A 17,798-nucleotide genomic window follows, 5' to 3' on the forward strand; every position below is an offset into this window, starting at 1 on the left:
TGTAATTATAGGATGTTCAATAAATTATAATGCAGTCAAAAATACAGTTTTATATATATGCTATTTTTATATCAAAAATTATTCTCCAAAACCATGCAATTCAACGAAAATAATTTATCTAATATTCTTTTTCACTTGATTTTTTTTAATACGGAGCATTGCCTTCTTTCCATTATATTATAATTAGAGACATTTTGTATATAACGATGATTAAATAGGTGCTAAAATGTTTTGCAGCTCTTTTTTTGCTATGCTTATCTATTTTCTTCTATCTCTCAACAGTTTAATATATATATAATATTTATAAATGAAGTGCAATTATAAGAATGTTTTTCTCTTTGAATATTAAATATTTAATGAAATCATACCATTTTGTAAACTATTAAAATATATATATTTCACTATAAATGGCTTCTTTTATTATATAGTTTTTGTTATTATTACAAACTTTTTTAGTGATAGATAATGATATATGGATTTATTTCATCAAAATCTTACAGCAATTTTATTTCTCTCCAATATGCATATAAGTTTGTGATTGTGAGAATAATACACATTACTTACCTGACAAACAAATACAAATAGTTTTTAGAAGAAATACTTTAATGAAATATTTTACATTGCATGTGTTATATATTATTAACTATATTAGTAATGTCCTTTATTCGATAATTTCTATTTCAGTTCAAAAAAGATATTACATCTTATTACTAGATATAACCATAAAATCTTAATATTTACAATAATCATTAATTTTAGTGATGCAATGATTTTGTAATCTAATCAAGTATAAACATTAAGATTTTTGCGACTTAACGTGATCATTATAATCAATTAGTAAAAAATAATCAATGTGCTATTATCTTACTAGTGAGCATTCAATATGTACTTGTTGCCAATACAATTTTCAGAAATAGATTGTTCAAAAACATATATTTTTATATAGTTACCGATACAGTTTTAATAGTTCAATATAATTAAATGTCTTCATTACGAAAGTGTGTGGTTTTGGCACATTTCATTAAAAAGAAAAAAGAACGAGAAAGATGACTCATAGATTAGTACAAAAAATAAATTAAATGTGATGTTTAATCTTTTCTATTTTTTATATTATAAATAAAAATTTTTTCATAGCACATATAAATTATTACTACGGGAACTTGCACTTCTTCACATTCATATACAGATAATTATTGTACTTGTCAAACCATGTCTTGTGTGTGATTCTAAAAAGGAAAAAAAAGAAGAAGCTACATGTAACTCTAGCACATGTGTGTTTTCCCTTACTTATTGTTAAAACTTAAAGAGGAACGACGAAGAAACAGTACGTTTATTTTTATACTATAATAGGAAGATAGTGTGAAGTATCTATAATAACAGCGTGTCAATTATCAACTACTTATATTAGATCAAGATCCTAAGTCTTCTTCTTGATACTCGACAACACCGGCTTGTTTCGCGCTATCCACTCCCTGCGAAGTAGTACATCATCTTGCATTTTCCATACATTTTCAATCTTAACATAATGTATATGGATAAATTTTTTTGTCAAGCTTTACTTACATCTTCGAAAAACGTATGCATTTCTTGCGCTGCTTGCGCCGATGAAAAAATTGCTTTCAGAATTCTTCTCACTGGAGGTTCTAAAGCGAAATCGATCCCATTCCAAATACATTCTTTACCTTCCACCTTGATAACGCAAGAATAATAAGTAAAAAATATGATATATATTTTGCAAAAAAATATACATAATTTTGTTGATAGTTAATTTATATTAAAACAATGCATTCAAATCCAGAAAAATACGAAATATAAAAATTCTCAGACATATAAATTAAACCAAATAGACCTCACATATTTTTTCGAACAAGTTACTTATAAATCGCGTTTATTTTCAATGTAAAAATATTTTAAATCTCTCTTTTTCTCAATTATCTGTCACTGGAGAAAAAGAAAGAAACTTATTCGTATTATAGCTTAGAAACGTAATGACATTGTTCAAATCAATTGCTGCACGTTATGACTTTTTCGTATAAAATAAGCAAGAGAAAAATCAGACTTGCAACATATTATTCGTTTATGAATAAAATTATTACCTGCATCACTGAATCCATGCTGATGATAGTGTTACTGGCATATTCCTCAGAGTCGTCGAGCTTCAGTGCGATTCTTTCTGCGTAGATCTCGGAATCGTAATAGATCGCCAGATTTCCCAAGCCTACGATTTCCCACTCAGTTTCGTTCGGCCATCTCGCGAATACAGTGGCACGTTTTTCAATAATGGGAATCATTTCCTGATCATCTTCATCGTCTTCCTCTCCATTTTCGACATCTTCCTCATCATCTTCCTCCTGATTCACGTCATTACTTTGATCACGTTCTTCACTCTCCTCCACTCTGCCGATGCATCTCTCATCTATGCAGATATAAATCAGTATTAAAGAAGCCATATGTTTATGTAAATTTATACAAGTATTTTTAAAACATACACTTTAAATTTAAATAAAAAGTATATATACATCTCACTGAAAAGGAAACAATCATGTTCAAAGGAAATATTAAGAAACAATTAAAAGCATTTAACGTATAATAGAAAGATTATAGATTATTATAATTATTACCTTGAGTATTCTTCTTTTCTCGCAATTCTTGTTGAATCTTATCGATGTGCGCCTTAAACTGACGGGCCACATCGGATGATTTAAATTTAATCGCTAATTGTTCGGCACAGGCTTCCTGCTCAATATAATTAATGCCTGCCCACATCCAAGCCTGGTCCGATGTGGAGAGTGGATGGAACTCTACATCGGGGGTGAGAAGGAAGTTGCAAACAATCTTATGAACTTGCTCGCGGCGTAGTAATAAGCGATAACTGCCGTGACCCGCATGATACAGAATCTTCATCTCACCGACACCGCGCTCCTTCCACTCCTTCGTAGCGTTATCGTATCTGTATAACTTGGCTCTATGGCCGAACACTGCAAACCAAACAGAATTCAAATAATATATGTATAACTTTGGAAATAAATGATATTCCAATCTTGTCGTGAATACATTTTTAAGCAAATATGGTTTTATTATTACCATATTATTATTAGTTGATATATTACTAGTTGATTATTAAGTTTGTCCCTATAATAACGTATTTATTTTTTAGATAAACTAAATAATTTTCCATACTAAATAAAAGAAAAAATAATAATGTAAAAACACACACACACATATATATATAATACAAATTACAAATAATTTTAACTCGATAATAATATATTAATATAAACCAGACAATAATTATTTGATAATTATTTCATCAACAAAATTTTGAAATTTTTCAAATAATATTATAATATTATTTAAAAAGTATATATTTAAAGCAACACACCTTTCTCTTCATCTTCTTCTCCGGTTCGAACTTCAATGGCATCTGGTAAAGGTATAATAGGTTCAAATTGAGGATCGTGCTCCTGTTCGTTATCCACTTCACCATTGTCCTCTTCATTATCCTCCTTTTGTACGGAATCTTCATGCAATTTGTTCTGATCAGTTACCGAACTATTCAGCGATGATGATGCGACAGATTTCGAACCAAACACTGTTGATCCCGCACCGGCAAATGTAAAGTTGGGATCTAAAAGAAATACCAGTTCGAAATTTTATTATAACCAATTTCATACAATCAAGAATATAAAGAGAATAAAAATAATATCAATAACATTTTAATGAAATAGAAGGAAGAAATTTTCATTAACAAACAATTTTAATTACTTTATTAATCTGAATATCGGACCTACTTGAATAGCAATAGTTAATAAATAGTCTTCTTTGTATGATTTTGTGACGTACCAACTTTGAAGGCTTCTGGTTGCACCGCCACCGAAGCAAGTGCCATGAACGATACGTTGTTCGTCGAGAAAAAATTGGGGCTGTCCTCATTCTTCTGGACATTGTCTGACGATTTCGCTCCGAAAACGTTCGATGTCGTCGTTATGGTTGTCGCGCCAAAGATGTTCGTCGTTGCCGGTGTCGTACTGAAGATGCTTGTCAGCGTTGTTGGTGGCGCCGTACTGAAGATGTTTATCGTCGTCGTTGCCGGTATAGTACCGAAAATGTTTGTCGACGTCGTAGAATTATCGAATGGCCAAGGACCGAACGTTGGCACGCTAGTGATGGTAACGCTAGTGTTAAACACTGAGTTATTTGACTGATTAGATGTTGACGTGGCGACGATAATGTCGTTGGCCTTGGAAGTTGGTTGCATGACTGCCGAGGCAAACGAAAACGAAGGATCAGTTCCCATGGTAGTAGTTATGGTCGACGAGAGTGTTTTCGTAATAGAATTCGTCGTAGTGGTGGCAGTGAAAGTTGTCTTCGTGGTGTTGAAGGAGTTGCCATCGCTGTTCCCTCCAAACATAGATGTTTTCGGCAAAGTCGCGTTCGTGGTCTTGGAGGTGCCACCGAAGATATTCTTGTCAGCGTCAAAGGAGAAAGTAGACGCTTTAAATATGGACGCGGTCGAAATTGGTTGACTAAATATCGATTGTACAGGTGTGTTAACTATATCAGAAGTAGTTGGTTGCGTGGTTTCAGCATTAGAAAGACTGCAGATCTTGATATTCTCAAGCGAGGTACTCGTTGTCGTTTCGTTGCTGTTGAACTGTGGGTTCATGCCGAACGAGAAAGTTGTAGTTTTCTTATCGTTGAATGATTTCAAATCGCCAATGCCAAAGCTCATCGTGGAACTGTCAAAAATGCTCGATGTGGCTGAAGATGACACGAACGTCGTTGGAGTAAGCTTCGTGAAAGAGAATCCATTTTTCACAGACGTAGGCTGCGTTACATTCTGAGTAGTATCAATATTTTTAGGATCATTCGACGTATTCACGTTCGTAGCAAGTTTCGATAAATTTATCACTTTCTCTTCCGGTATGGACTTCCATTTCGTTGAGTCTTGTGCAGCGATATCCGGGTATAATACTATGCTCGGTTTTCTACAGCCTATGCAGCCGGGACAATCTTCCTTTCGTTTATAAGCGTAGAAGTTCTCCGGTAACTGCAATTTTAAGGCAGCCGCCTTCTCTTCCGAAGTGACTTTCGTTTCGTAGATGATTTCGATTTCCTCGACCGATGACCAGTTCGTCTGTATCGGTGTTCTTGTTGTTGCAGATTTGTTCACTTTCTCGTTACTGCTACTAGTAACATTCTCTCTGGCGTCATCAATTGCTTTCTTGAAATCCGTCGCGATCTCGAATGTCTTGAAGCGGCAGGCCAACTTCATATGCTCGATCTCGCCGTCGCTATAATCCGCTGCGGCCCACATCCATGTTTTTTCGTCCTTCCTTGTGAACTCTATCTCGTCGGACAAATGATGATTCAAACACAGCTTCAATACGTGTTCTCGTCGCATGAGTATCCGCAGCTTGCCAGTCTCTTTGTGGCGCAGCAACTTGATATCACCCAATCCACGTTCTTTCCACTCCTTCAACGCAGTATCGAATCTAAACAGCTTCGTCCGATGACTATAGAGCACTTCCTCATTCTCTTCGCCAGTTTTCACCTCGATCTTGTCCGGTAATGGTATAACTGGCGAGAAGTGAACGTCTTCACTTTCCGCCACTTCATCTTCGCTGGTCTCGCCGCCACCACTGCCAGGTGATTTAGCCGGTGACTTGGCTGCAAAATTAAAACCAAACGATTTGGTGGGAGAACCAAAAGTAAACGGTGAATCGCCCGAGTTAGCGGTAGTTTTCACCGGGGTACCAAATACGAAGTTGGTGCTTGTAGTCTTCTCGGATTTAGATGAAGCCGTTTTCGCACTATCAGCGCTTTTATCCTCTGTCTTCGGCATCCGGAAACTAAAACCTGTACTGACAGTCTCTTTAGGAATGCCGAAAGAAAACGTGGTCATCGTCGGCGATGCGATGGAAGAGGACAATTGGAAGAAGTTAGTCTGTTGTGGTTTGGGCGGTTGTGACGGATTCTTAGGCTTGTCACAGGCGACGCAATAGATGTTCGTGCTAGAATTGATAACATAGCAGTCCGGACAGGACCAGGAACCGGCGGGCGACTTGAACAACTCCGACAACGGCGGTTTATCGGAATCGATAAGTTTGTCGTTAGCGATGACGGAGCTGCTCTGATGACTCACGGTCAAAGACGGCGACAGAGCCTCGCAAGCCACGCATTTCATATCTGTAGCGTTATTCCTAGTATAACAGCCGCGGCATTCCCAGGAACCGATTGGTGGCTTGAATAATTCCGACAATGGGGGTTGAGATTTCGCCTGTGCGTTTTGATCCTTGTTATCGCTTGATGACGCGTTCTTTCCAAGCTCTTTTGCGACTTCACTTGGGCTGCAGCCCTTGGTTAGTTTCTGCTGGCAGCTCGATACGACATTGTAGAACTGTGAAGCTAATTCCGAAGTATTGAAGGTCGCGGCATGTAATGACCAAGTTTTACCGGGTTCCTTGGCGTCTCCCGGAACAGTCCAATTGACAACTGTAGTGCCGCTCTTATACGTAAACGCCATGTCCAGAGGTATTCCGTGACCATAAGCCATGGAGCTTTTATCGTCCGTCAGTAGCAAGCGAATCTTACCGGATTTCGTGTCTAATAATAGCATTATTAGTCCTGTACCTTTGTTTTTCCACTTAGCATTGGTGTTGCTACTGTACTGACATTGAAGACTTGCTGTTCCATTGAATAACTTCCATTCGCTTTCAGACTGCGGCTGTATTTCCTCATTGAATCTCGGCTTTATAGCACCGGGTGGTGGCAAACGAGGTCTTCTCAATCCTGTGGAATTTTGAGCGGATGTCGCGGATGAGGTAAATATCGGTGATATATTCGGCGTTGCACTTAAATCAGATGGTTGCGAGATCGTTACTGCAGTCAAAGAGAAAAGAAATTTTGCCGATTGCGTGGAGGCGCTCGTTGCTGTGGTCGTTATAGTTTTCACAGCTTCAGACTTACCCTGCGATTTGAACGTAAATCCGCTAAATGGACTGACTTTTGGCGTTTCTTCGATTTTCTTAGAATCATTCGCCTCGACATCTTTAACCTCTTGGATGATAGGTTTTGAACTGAAAGAAAATCCTCCTAATGTCGTCGTGCCCAGTTTCGATTGGTCCGATAAAGCTGCTTCTGTTGTCGAACTTATCTTGGCTTGTTGCGTCGGCTGTGCTTTCTGAATCTTGGACGTATCACTGGAAGGAGTGGAAGTTTTATCAGCGGTCTTTTCCGAAGATGTTTCGGTTAGACTGAGTCTTGCCTGATCAAAGGCCTCCTTGAACGCCATCGCTTCTTCAGTGGTCTTAAACCTGATGCAAAATTTTTCCAATTTTACTTCCTCGTCGGCAAAGTCGTTAGCGACCCAAAATAAAGCCTTGTTATTGTTTGTCATGGGGGTCAATTCCGTATCTGGTCTTAGCATGTGATTCGCACAGATCTTTAGCGTTTGATCGCGACGCATCAGCAAGCGTACCTTACCCTCCATGTTACGTAGCAGTTTCATATAACCGACGCCGCGCTCCTTCCATTCCTTATCGACAAATCGGAACAGTTTACCTCGGTTGTAATACAGAGTATCCTCGTCTTCTTCACCAGTGGTAACTTTCACTTTTGCGGGCAAAGGTATGACCGGTATAAAATCTGGTATCGGATCGTGTTCCTGTTCGCATATTTCTGCGGAGGTGTTTGGCGATTCAATCGGTTCGTAGATAGGCTTGGAGATATTATCTGCTTTATCAAGTGTCTTAATATTAGTAGCATTATTCTGAGCATTTAACAGAGTATTGCTGAGAGTTGTATGGGTGATCGTAATCGTAGACGGCGTATTGGGCGTTGTAAAATTGGCGTAGATTGGTGGTACGTTAATGTTAGCCGGTGTTACATAGACAGTAGTCGGCGGTAAATTGACAGTGGTCGGTATAGTGGCCTGCGAAGGCATGGCAATCTGATAACAATGTGGTGTGTTCAATGAAGATGACGATTTCGTCGTCATTGTTGTTGACGCTGTAGCTATTGTCGCTGTCGTTATAGGTGTAGAGAAAGTGACAACCGCTCCTCCTCCCAATCGATATTGCGGTGGTATGGTGACGCTCAAGGTCGGTTGAATAGACGGCACTGTGGTCGGTAATGTATCGGATGTCGTGATAACCACGTTCACGGGCGGCGCCTTGTTTACTGGTGCATCTTTGATGATCGTCGTGGTTGTTGTTGTCATCATCGTCTCAGGTTTCGTCCGCGGTGTCTCGATTTTTTGTTGCAGCGGTATCTGCAATGACGGATTCGTCGCCGTTGCTGCCGGCATAAGATCGGGCAATTGCGAAGAAAGCGTCGATTGGAAAAGACCCTGCTGCAACGGATTATCCGGTACTTTTGATTGATTAGGATATAGTACTGGCATTGGATAAACAGTATGCGGATACAGGGATGATATAGCCGCTTGAGCATTTGGATCAGTAAATGGTATTCCACCCTGATAATATCCTTGGAAGGCGGCGGCGGCAGCCGCTGCGGAAGGATATACCAGCGACGAATATGGATGCCGAGCGTGCTGGGATGCGAATATGTTACCGGAGATCGAAGATGCCGGTCCGGTTGGTTGATTCTGGTAGCTCAAATCGGTGTACTCGTCATCGTCAAGGACGTAGAAATCGTCGGGTTCGACGGCAGGTTTGACGTTCTGTTGCTGTTGTACACGCTGCTGCTGCTGCTGTTGTTTCTGATTCTCTTTACGTGATTCCACAACTTCCTTCGTCAGAGTATCCACTTTCTCATTTAATGTTTTTATCTGCGTCGTCATGTTCTTCATCTGTTCCATCAGCTCCTGCATCTCATTGTCCCGGGATTGCATGATTTGACGTATCTGGGCATCGAGACGCTCCGGACTTGGACGCGCTTCCGTACGATTCTTCGATAGATTCAAGTAATCTTGATATTGCAGTCTACATGGCGTGCTGGCATGACGCGGCGTGCGATGAGCATTCCTTTGAGGAGTGCTTAGCATATTTGAATTATTGCCAGTTAATGTATTCAGCAATGTCGGATTTGTGACTGCATGATCTACGGCACTGTGAGTGGGCGAATAACTTTCATCGGATATATTATCGATGTCATTTCTACTCAAATCGCCTCTGCCAAGATCCGGATCTATCCTTTTTAATTCGTTCTCGATGTCAGTAATATGAGTACCAAGTTCGGCATTCAGCGGGTGCTTGGGATTCGTGCCGGGACTACGAAGCCGGTCCAATGTGAGGTAGAAGCAGTTTCTTGCCTTCGTCAACATTATGATGTGCTGCGATCGCATCTCTGATGTCAGACTCTCACGAGGTGTGGAATTTACTATCTCATCTGCAAACATTTTGTAGATTTGCGCTTGCTGGAATGACGCCTCCGGGCATTTCAGCGCCTGAAGAGCGTCAATTGCCTGCTCATATTGCTTGTCGCGTACGAGCCGCTGCGCTAACAACAACTTGCCTTCTTCAAGGGCGTTTGTCAACTCGAAGTTATTCATCTCCTTGCCCTGATAGTTAAATAACTTTGATGATGACATACGTAAAGTTTGATTATTCTGCAGTCTCTCCAACAGCGGTATAGCGGCGGTCCAATACAGCTCGGAACGTGCTTCCCATCTAGGAATGTAGGCATTCGCTGCATCTTTCTCTTTCGTTACCTTCGCGCGATAATGGAACATGCGCGCCAAATGCACCAACAATACTGGATGCATACCGTGATTGCCGATGCAGCGAATGACTTCCAAACCTTGCTGCAACTCCTGCCGCAGTTCGCCGATATCGCTGTCTACGTCTTGTCGTTTAGAGCACATTTTATATGCGGCGGACCACCATTTTTCCTGATTGATAGTAGATAGAGTCGCGGTCAAATCGACCGGCAGTGTCGGTAGTCTTTCAGGATTGATGAAGCTACCGAGTTGTTGTTCCTCCAGAATGGCGGACGAACAGAGTATCGCTGCGTTGAGAAATGCGTCGATATCGAGGAGACATAGTGTGTCAGGTGCTGCCTGATTTATATTGAATATCGAAAACTGCAATGTTGGGAATACACGCGAGTATTGATCTGGATATGGAGCGTCTTTATGCTGAGGTCGATTCTCCATCCCGAACCAGATTTGATGATGTAAAGAAGCAGGCCACACTTCTTGTGCAACTGCAAACAAATAATCATACTTATTGTATTTTATTGTTTAAAATTATCGTTTTAATGATTTAAATTATTGCAATTATAATAAAATTGCGTTTAAAATTATAACTCTCTTTAGATATAATTCATTATTATTAACAAAAATCTTAAAACAAATATATAGATTTGCATGCATCATTATTCTCATACATATGTTGTGTGTAAAATAGTAGATAATATAATTATAGTACAAATTTGATTATTGAAATTCTTGCATATTTAAAGAAAGATTATTATACATACTTTGACTGTAATGTCTTAGTTGACTTGCAGTGCAAAAACGTAGAGGTGAATCAGAAGCTGAATAATTGCAAAAAAATGAACTCTGCATATGATCGAGATGTATTCTGGTTACGAAAATTCTCTAAAACAATGTAAATATATATTTAAGATAGTATACATCTAAAATTTGAAAACTCGCATAAAGTTAATCAGATATATACCTGATAGATACGCTCTCTCCAGAGTCCTGTGCAAAATTTATCAATTCTATCCAACAATTTCTTTGTATCATCCCTGGCATAGTTTTGAAGAATGTAACCTAAAAAGGAAGGATAGTATTAGTAAGGATATTTAAGGTATACAAAGTTTGTCAAACATCTCTTGCATACCAGCTTGACAGCAGCGATATGCAGCCTCTTTGATCCATATATTTAATTGATTCTTAGATGCGTTATCCTCTAAATGTAAGCCTATACGGGTTTCCAGCGGAGTCATATGTAAAGCAATTAATAATAAAGGCGCACATAATCTTCCCGCTTCGCTCCAGCTACCTTGTTCGCGTTTCGTTTTGCGCAGTAATAAACATGCCAAATGGAAATGCAATTGACCCCACATGTGTGTAAGCAAGTGCTCCATAAAGGGGTGCTGCTTAGAAAAGTTTTCTAGCTCCATCTCATATAGGTTTTGGTCAAAACTAAAACATAACTTTTATTTTATGCACTGCAAAAACAAATATATAAAAAGAGTACACATTATTTATGTAATTCATACAATTTGCTGAAAGTTATATTTTCTATAAGCTTCCATTTCATTATTATTCTACAAGTTCTAAAGTTGCATAATGCACAATTTAGTTTATTGTTAAATATATTACTCAATGCACATACTTGAATACCGCTTGTGTTGCTTCTGAAATGCTTTTCTTTATTTCATTGCCTTGTTCCTTGAGACACAATGCTGCATATCTATCCGATACAGATATATAGAAAAACCAGAAGGACCAATCAGAAGATTTAGTGTCTTTACATTTTGTTAATAGCTCGTACAGTATTTGATACCACACAATACTGTTTCTATGACAAATATCAGCCTCCACACTGGCAGCATATTCATAAGCTTTAATAAATTTGCGCTCTGATATATAATGATTTAACAATTTGAAGGGAAGCTGGACATCATTTGGTCTTGCAATCATTTCAGCTAAAAAATTATTTACATATATATTAATTCTTGATCTCTGTAATCACTCTTTATTATTCAAGTAAATGATATTTACTTACATCTGATAAGTTTCTCGAAATCTTCACCGTTATTGTTTGGTCTCTTTATAGTCAACAATTTCTCTTTTAATTGAAAAACTACTGGATGATGTGGAAATTGTCTATCAGCTCTATCTATCCAATATTCTATTTTATTGACATCCATTCCTATATCCATGTCAGCCAATAATTCACATACTATAGAATTAAAAAAAAATTATATAATAAACTTATTATATACTATTGCAAAAATATTTAAAGTATAAGAGACTATACAAATGTTAATTTATTACCTTTTAGGACAAGATCATCTTGTCTGCCTTCAAGTTCAAGAGAAATTTTGTACTCGTTTAAAGCTGCTTCCTTTTGGCCAAGAGCTTCATACGCCTGACCCAATAACTTATGTGCACTAGCTGAACCATCTCGTATTTCTAAATAATTGGATACATATCTTTTTGTGGATTCGTAATCACCTACTTGATAATACAATTTGGCAACATTGTAACAACGAAGATCTTTCTGTAAGGAAAATTAGATATTAGATTTTAGCTCACATCTAAAAATAAATTAGAAATCCAAAAATAATTAAAAATATAATTTGATAATAGATTATATTATAATTGGTTCATAGATTTTTTTATATTCAAGTAAATAAAAGATAAAATTCAGATAAATTTTTTTATCGTGATATTAAATAATTACAATTCATTAATTAAATAATTTACATTCATATTTTATATATATATAAAATATATCTTATTCTTTTTCTCTCTTACACATGTTTTTTCTATAATTTTTATCTTAAAAATATCAGTAGAAAATAAATTAATAAATTAAGAAAAACTTTAAATAAAAAATAAATTCATTTACTAATTAATTTCTTGAAAGAGGATCAAAATCTTGTATGGAAAAATTCAGAATTTCGAAATTATGTTTTCATCGTGAATCTGAATTCAGTTTAAAAAATGACAATCAGGCAAACATCGGCCTAACATCGACACATATCTTTACCATAGGACGTCTAATGTAACTATTAAATAAATAAATAAATATAAATACGACACTTGTCATTTCAACCATAAAAAACAAAACTCGATATTCAAGATTTTATTACGATAAATAAATCTATTATAAAATATAGCGAAAGGGCGATTGTTATTGTGACAATGGTTTCCCGCGAAAATTCGCCATCATCGATTTACGTGTCTACTCTCGCCTGGCTTTGACGAGATTCAAGGTCTCCGGTGTATCATACCTGCCGAGACGATATCGCGTGAGATAGGATGCCAAACATGTATTTGTTCGTGATCGGTGTCGTCGTTATTGCCGAGTAAAAATGATATGGAACACTCGTTCGGCCGTGTTAACCGCGCAAACGTTACAAGAGAGAAAGAAAAAAAAAACAAAATTCTCGCGCACCGACGAAGTAACCTCACCTCATTCTCGTTTCGTAGTTTGCTGAAGACATTTTGGACATGACGATCGACATCCTTCTTCGACCGAAACATGCTGTCAGCTGGCTGGATACCGGCCGATTCACGCGCCTTCACTCTTTCGTCACAATATTAACGATCACCACTATTCTTGTTCGTTCGGCTATTCGTACACTTCTTCCACAGCGGTAATCACACGCAAATTCGTTTGCAACGCACGTCTTTCAAACGGCTTCGTTGTATTCAATGCCGCCAATCGCGATGGTCGATGATGCGAATATTCCCTAGGAATTTCTGCAATCGGAAAGACGCTAGAAGTGCTTCGAAGCGTTTAATTGACCAATCAGGATAAAGAGAGTAAAGATTTCTTTATTCTGATTGGTTAATGCAATGTTTCGAAGCATCTCTAGCGTCTTTTCATAATTCATTGAATTGATCATATATGTTTATCATATATGCTTTGTTATAATGTAGGTACCATTTGTTGTTACTTTTTATCGTAATATATTTTCCATTACTGAAGATTAGAAATACGATGGTAGAGGAGATCATTAATCCCAGCAATAAACCGAAAGTAAGAATATCTATACTGACAATGGGATACCTGTTGCTAAACCTTTCATATACGCGAAATAGAAAATTTTCTTCAATACAAATTATCATTACAGAACAAAACAGCTCGACCTCGTCCGGTATACTTGTGGAATGTATTAGACGTGCAAAAGTGGTTGAGGCGACATTGCAGTGATTATTATCAGCTATATCACGAAAAGTTTCTACATGTGAGCATTTCTTTTTGTGAAATCTTTGCTCATTCAATCTGTGTTTTTTCCAAATTTTACGTTATTTTTTTCCTCTTATAATTACCTACTTAAACGCATTTGTTTCTGTAAGATATCAAGTTTGAGACAAGATTGCTAATTTTGCAATAATTTCTTATTTAAAGACAATACATTTTATAAAGAATAAAAACAGTTTCTATCTCTCTTTTTAAGCATGACATTACAGGAAGGGTATTGTTAAGAATAAACGAAAATATTTTGCTGCGGCTCGGTGTTGATAATGAGCAGCACAGGATGGACATATGGAGGGAAATTATGAAACTGCATCTCAAAACAGACATGCTAGAAATTAGAGATATAGAGCGACGCAATAATATGAACTTTGATTAAACTTATATGCAAAGCTTTTATACATTTTACATTTATATTTTTATATGTAATATGCAGTATATATTTGACATGAGTTATAAAAATAAAAAAGATTGAACCTCTAACATGTATTTATTTTTTAATATAATGCAATTTGTCTTATGAACAGAGAGAATTTGCGGATCTTGGTTAAAGATTGATCATGGAGACAAAAGTAAAATCTTTTAATAAAATTGAAGATGAGAAAATATATACATATAAAATATGCCGTTTGTGTGGAGAAAAATCAGTGTGCTATGTCCCAATTTTTGAAGAAAACAATTGCTGTATTCCAGAAAAAATAAGCAGATGTTTACCAATTATTGTAAGTTGAATAAGCTATATCACATTTTGTGTATTTGAAACTATACTTATGGTAATTTATAAACTGTAATATTACTTGATTCATATTTCTAGATTTCTCCAACAGATAATTTGCCTTCCAATATATGTAGACGTTGCCTATGTCACTTAAACATTAGTTATGGACTAATTCTTACTTCGGTGGAAATAGATGATTGTTTACGAACGCAATTAGACCAAAAACAGGAAAATATCTCTAAAGATCAATATGGTGTAATGTCTTGCGAGGAATCTGAAATATCTAAATTAACAAATGCTAAATTACTGTTATTAAGAGAACTAAAGAAACGAGCTATTGGTGGCCCAACTGAATGTGATCTATGTGATTTAAATTTTCAAGATGTAGATGCATTTGATACTCATATGGAACAATCTCATTTTTTAAAATGGAGATGTAATCTTTGTGATAGCAGCTTTTATCAATCTAATGAGTTGATAACACACAAAATGTTAAGGCACAGTGGTAATATTGTAATTTGTAGTAGCTGTGAACATGTTAATGATCAAGGAGATAAATGGAAGATTACAAATAAGAAGAATATCCATAATCAGGATAAGCAACAAAATATTGATGAGAACAATGATTCCAAGGAGGCAGTTGCAACTTTTACAGTAAATGAAGAAATAGCAACATCATTAATTAATATAGTACAAACTGAAGATGATATTATTGAAATAGAAACTGAAAGCAGTCCAGTACAAATAGACTCGGCAGAACAAAGTGATATTAATTCTGATTCAGATACAGATAGAATAATAAAAAATTGCAACATACTTTTGAAGAAACTTAAAATGTTCAACAAGCATAAAGAGAAAGAACGTTCATTTTGCGATATTTGCAAGATCTATTTCGGGGAGGATCGATACTTTGAAGCTCATAATAAAATACATGAAGAAAAATCTGTAACTTGCACCATTTGTTGTATAGAATGTTCGTCCATATATGAATTATTTCTTCATAAACGTACAATGCATGATATGTATAAAAAAATACAATTAAGATATGTTTGCAATAAATGCAATAAATTTTTCACAAACAGTTGGCATTGGGAGAATCACAATGAAAATAACTGTGCCAAAATGGCTAATAAGTATTGCAAATATTGCAATACAACATTTGCGACGCATTTTAAATTGACGCGTCATTTGAGGGTAATTTTGTTACAAATTATTAATTCAAAAATGCTTGCATTGTATATTAAAAGTTTTCACATACTTCTAGAAACATAAATGGGAGATGATCAATGATCCAACTGTGACTATTTATAAATGTGTTGCTTGCCCTAAAATATTCGTTGACAAAGAATTATATGAGAAACATAGAAATGTATGTATATATATTGTGCATTATTTAATTATGTAAAAAGGCGTTAACAATATTAGAGAAAACTTCTTAAATTATTTGTAGGTGCACGATCCTGAATGCTGGGATAAATTTAAATGTACCATATGTGACCGACCATTCAGCGACAAGTCTCGATTACGAAAGCATTTAACTATTCATGAAAACAACAAACTTCATCAATGTGATATTTGCGGCCGTCGTTTCCTGCACTTACACAATATGGTAAATTTACTAAAAATTTATGGCAAACAATAATATAAATATATATATTTGAATACTTTTTTATTGGAAGAGAAAAAATTTTTTATCATAATCATAATGTAACTAACGTTGTAAATTTGTTTCATAATTTTCAAGACAATGCATCGTAAAATTCATTTTGGGCATAAATGCAGTTATTGTGACACAGTTTTTAAAAAAAGACAGGATCTAATAAAACATATACAAGAGTCCCATGATTTGGAGCCAGATGTACAGAAACTATCTAGTAAACTGTACATGAGCAACATTTATATTTGCAGATTCTGTGGCAAGAAGCTCAGCACATATCAATCGGTAATTAATCATGAGAGAATTCATACAGGAGAAATGCCATTTAGTTGTCCCATATGCCACCGGTCTTTTCGGTAAGACACATTTGTATTAATTACACAAAGTTTTAATTATACAAAGATGTTTTCTGACTTATTTTTATAATTTATGTATTCTCCCTTTCCCTATTCCTCTCTCTCCCTCTTTCCCTCTCTTCTGCCTTTTCTGTCATTTTAATTTCACTGAATCAGGAAATTATTTCAGGAGTTATACTTCTAGATGGACTCATGTACAACGGCATCAAAAAGGGAACTTTATATGTGAACATTGTGGTAAATCTTTTAGGTAAATTTATTACAATTTTTATTTGTGTGTTTGAGAATGCATGTAAAGTAAATAAATACAATATTTTTTATTATGTTAATAGTTACAAACAAAATTTGACCATGCATATTCAGACACATTTGCCAGTGGAGGCTCGTAAATATCAGTGTAATATATGTGAGAAAAAGTTTATGAGAAACAGTCATCTGTCTATTCACAAACGTATCCATGAGGGTATACGACCTTTCAAATGCGATGTATGCTCATTAAATTTCACACAAAAGGGCGATATGAAACGGCATCGTATGCGGCATTTCAAACAAGATATAAAATCGAACAATTTGCAGTCTAAAAGAGAGAAAGAACAAGCTTAATAATTTTACTTTGATAATTATAAAATTAAGTTTAAACTTTAATAATTATAAAATTCATTCATGTTTTTTTATTAACATACAAATAAATGAAATAAACGCAGAATATATGGTATGTAAATTATAACAATATTATTATATCAATTTAATATTTTTCTTTTTAATATAAATGTGATTTGTAAGATCTCTATATAGAGTAATTATTTTTTTTTTAATAATAAAATTTGTTTTTTTATTCATCGTATAAAGTAAATAAAGTCTTTAATGTATTGTTTTATGAATTTATATTTTAGATACTGATAAAATTATTTCTGTTTTGTTAGCTTGGTTTAAATCAGTATAAATTCTGCAAGTAGAAAGTATTATATATAATATATATTTGGACTTTGTAATTATATACATATAAAATATATATATATATATACATGTATATTAAATAGTCTTATAATTTTTTATAATCTTTTTGTCTATATTTCTTTTCATTAAATTACTTTGTTATATATAATAAAACATTAAAAATTTCTATAAAGTAGTAATTTTGGTATGAATATATGTATGTA

General features: G+C 35.4%; 2 protein-coding genes across 4 annotated transcripts; one reads left to right on the plus strand and one right to left on the minus strand.

The window, feature by feature from the left end:
* Positions 1 to 663: 663 nt before the first annotated feature.
* On the minus strand, positions 664 to 13,357 carry LOC138932468 (E3 SUMO-protein ligase RanBP2). 2 transcript variants are annotated; one of them, XM_070294364.1, is made up of 14 exons: positions 13,118 to 13,357; positions 11,975 to 12,200; positions 11,703 to 11,879; positions 11,310 to 11,622; positions 10,812 to 11,116; positions 10,644 to 10,741; positions 10,444 to 10,564; positions 6,970 to 10,167; positions 3,844 to 6,882; positions 3,383 to 3,628; positions 2,622 to 2,978; positions 2,097 to 2,416; positions 1,564 to 1,689; positions 664 to 1,472 (listed from the first exon to the last, which is right to left on the minus strand). In XM_070294364.1, the coding sequence occupies exons 1-14, from the start codon at positions 13,187 to 13,189 to the stop codon at positions 1,410 to 1,412; spliced, it is 8,661 nt and encodes a 2,886-aa protein (XP_070150465.1). In that variant the 5' UTR covers positions 13,190 to 13,357; the 3' UTR covers positions 664 to 1,409. The 2 variants fall into 2 exon arrangements, with proteins under 2 accessions (XP_070150465.1, XP_070150455.1); XM_070294354.1 differs by having other exon boundaries at positions 3,844 to 10,167.
* A 448-nt stretch (positions 13,358 to 13,805) lies between these two features.
* On the plus strand, positions 13,806 to 17,629 carry LOC138938167 (zinc finger protein 260-like). Of its 2 annotated transcripts, none has more exons than XM_070304962.1 (8): positions 13,806 to 13,896; positions 14,435 to 14,629; positions 14,722 to 15,819; positions 15,890 to 15,994; positions 16,076 to 16,234; positions 16,370 to 16,638; positions 16,808 to 16,888; positions 16,971 to 17,628. In XM_070304962.1, exons 2-8 carry the CDS (start codon positions 14,468 to 14,470, stop codon positions 17,239 to 17,241), a joined length of 2,145 nt encoding a protein of 714 aa, XP_070161063.1. In that variant the 5' UTR covers positions 13,806 to 13,896; positions 14,435 to 14,467; the 3' UTR covers positions 17,242 to 17,628. The 2 variants fall into 2 exon arrangements, with proteins under 2 accessions (XP_070161063.1, XP_070161070.1); XM_070304969.1 differs by lacking the exon at positions 13,806 to 13,896 and adding an exon at positions 14,245 to 14,332 and having other exon boundaries at positions 16,971 to 17,629.
* Positions 17,630 to 17,798: the final 169 nt, after the last annotated feature.

Source organism: Polyergus mexicanus, unplaced genomic scaffold (assembly GCF_030449975.1).
Source record: "Polyergus mexicanus isolate NDT 795.1 unplaced genomic scaffold, iyPolMexi1.0 SCAF_1, whole genome shotgun sequence".
NCBI lineage: Eukaryota > Metazoa > Arthropoda > Insecta > Hymenoptera > Formicidae > Polyergus > Polyergus mexicanus.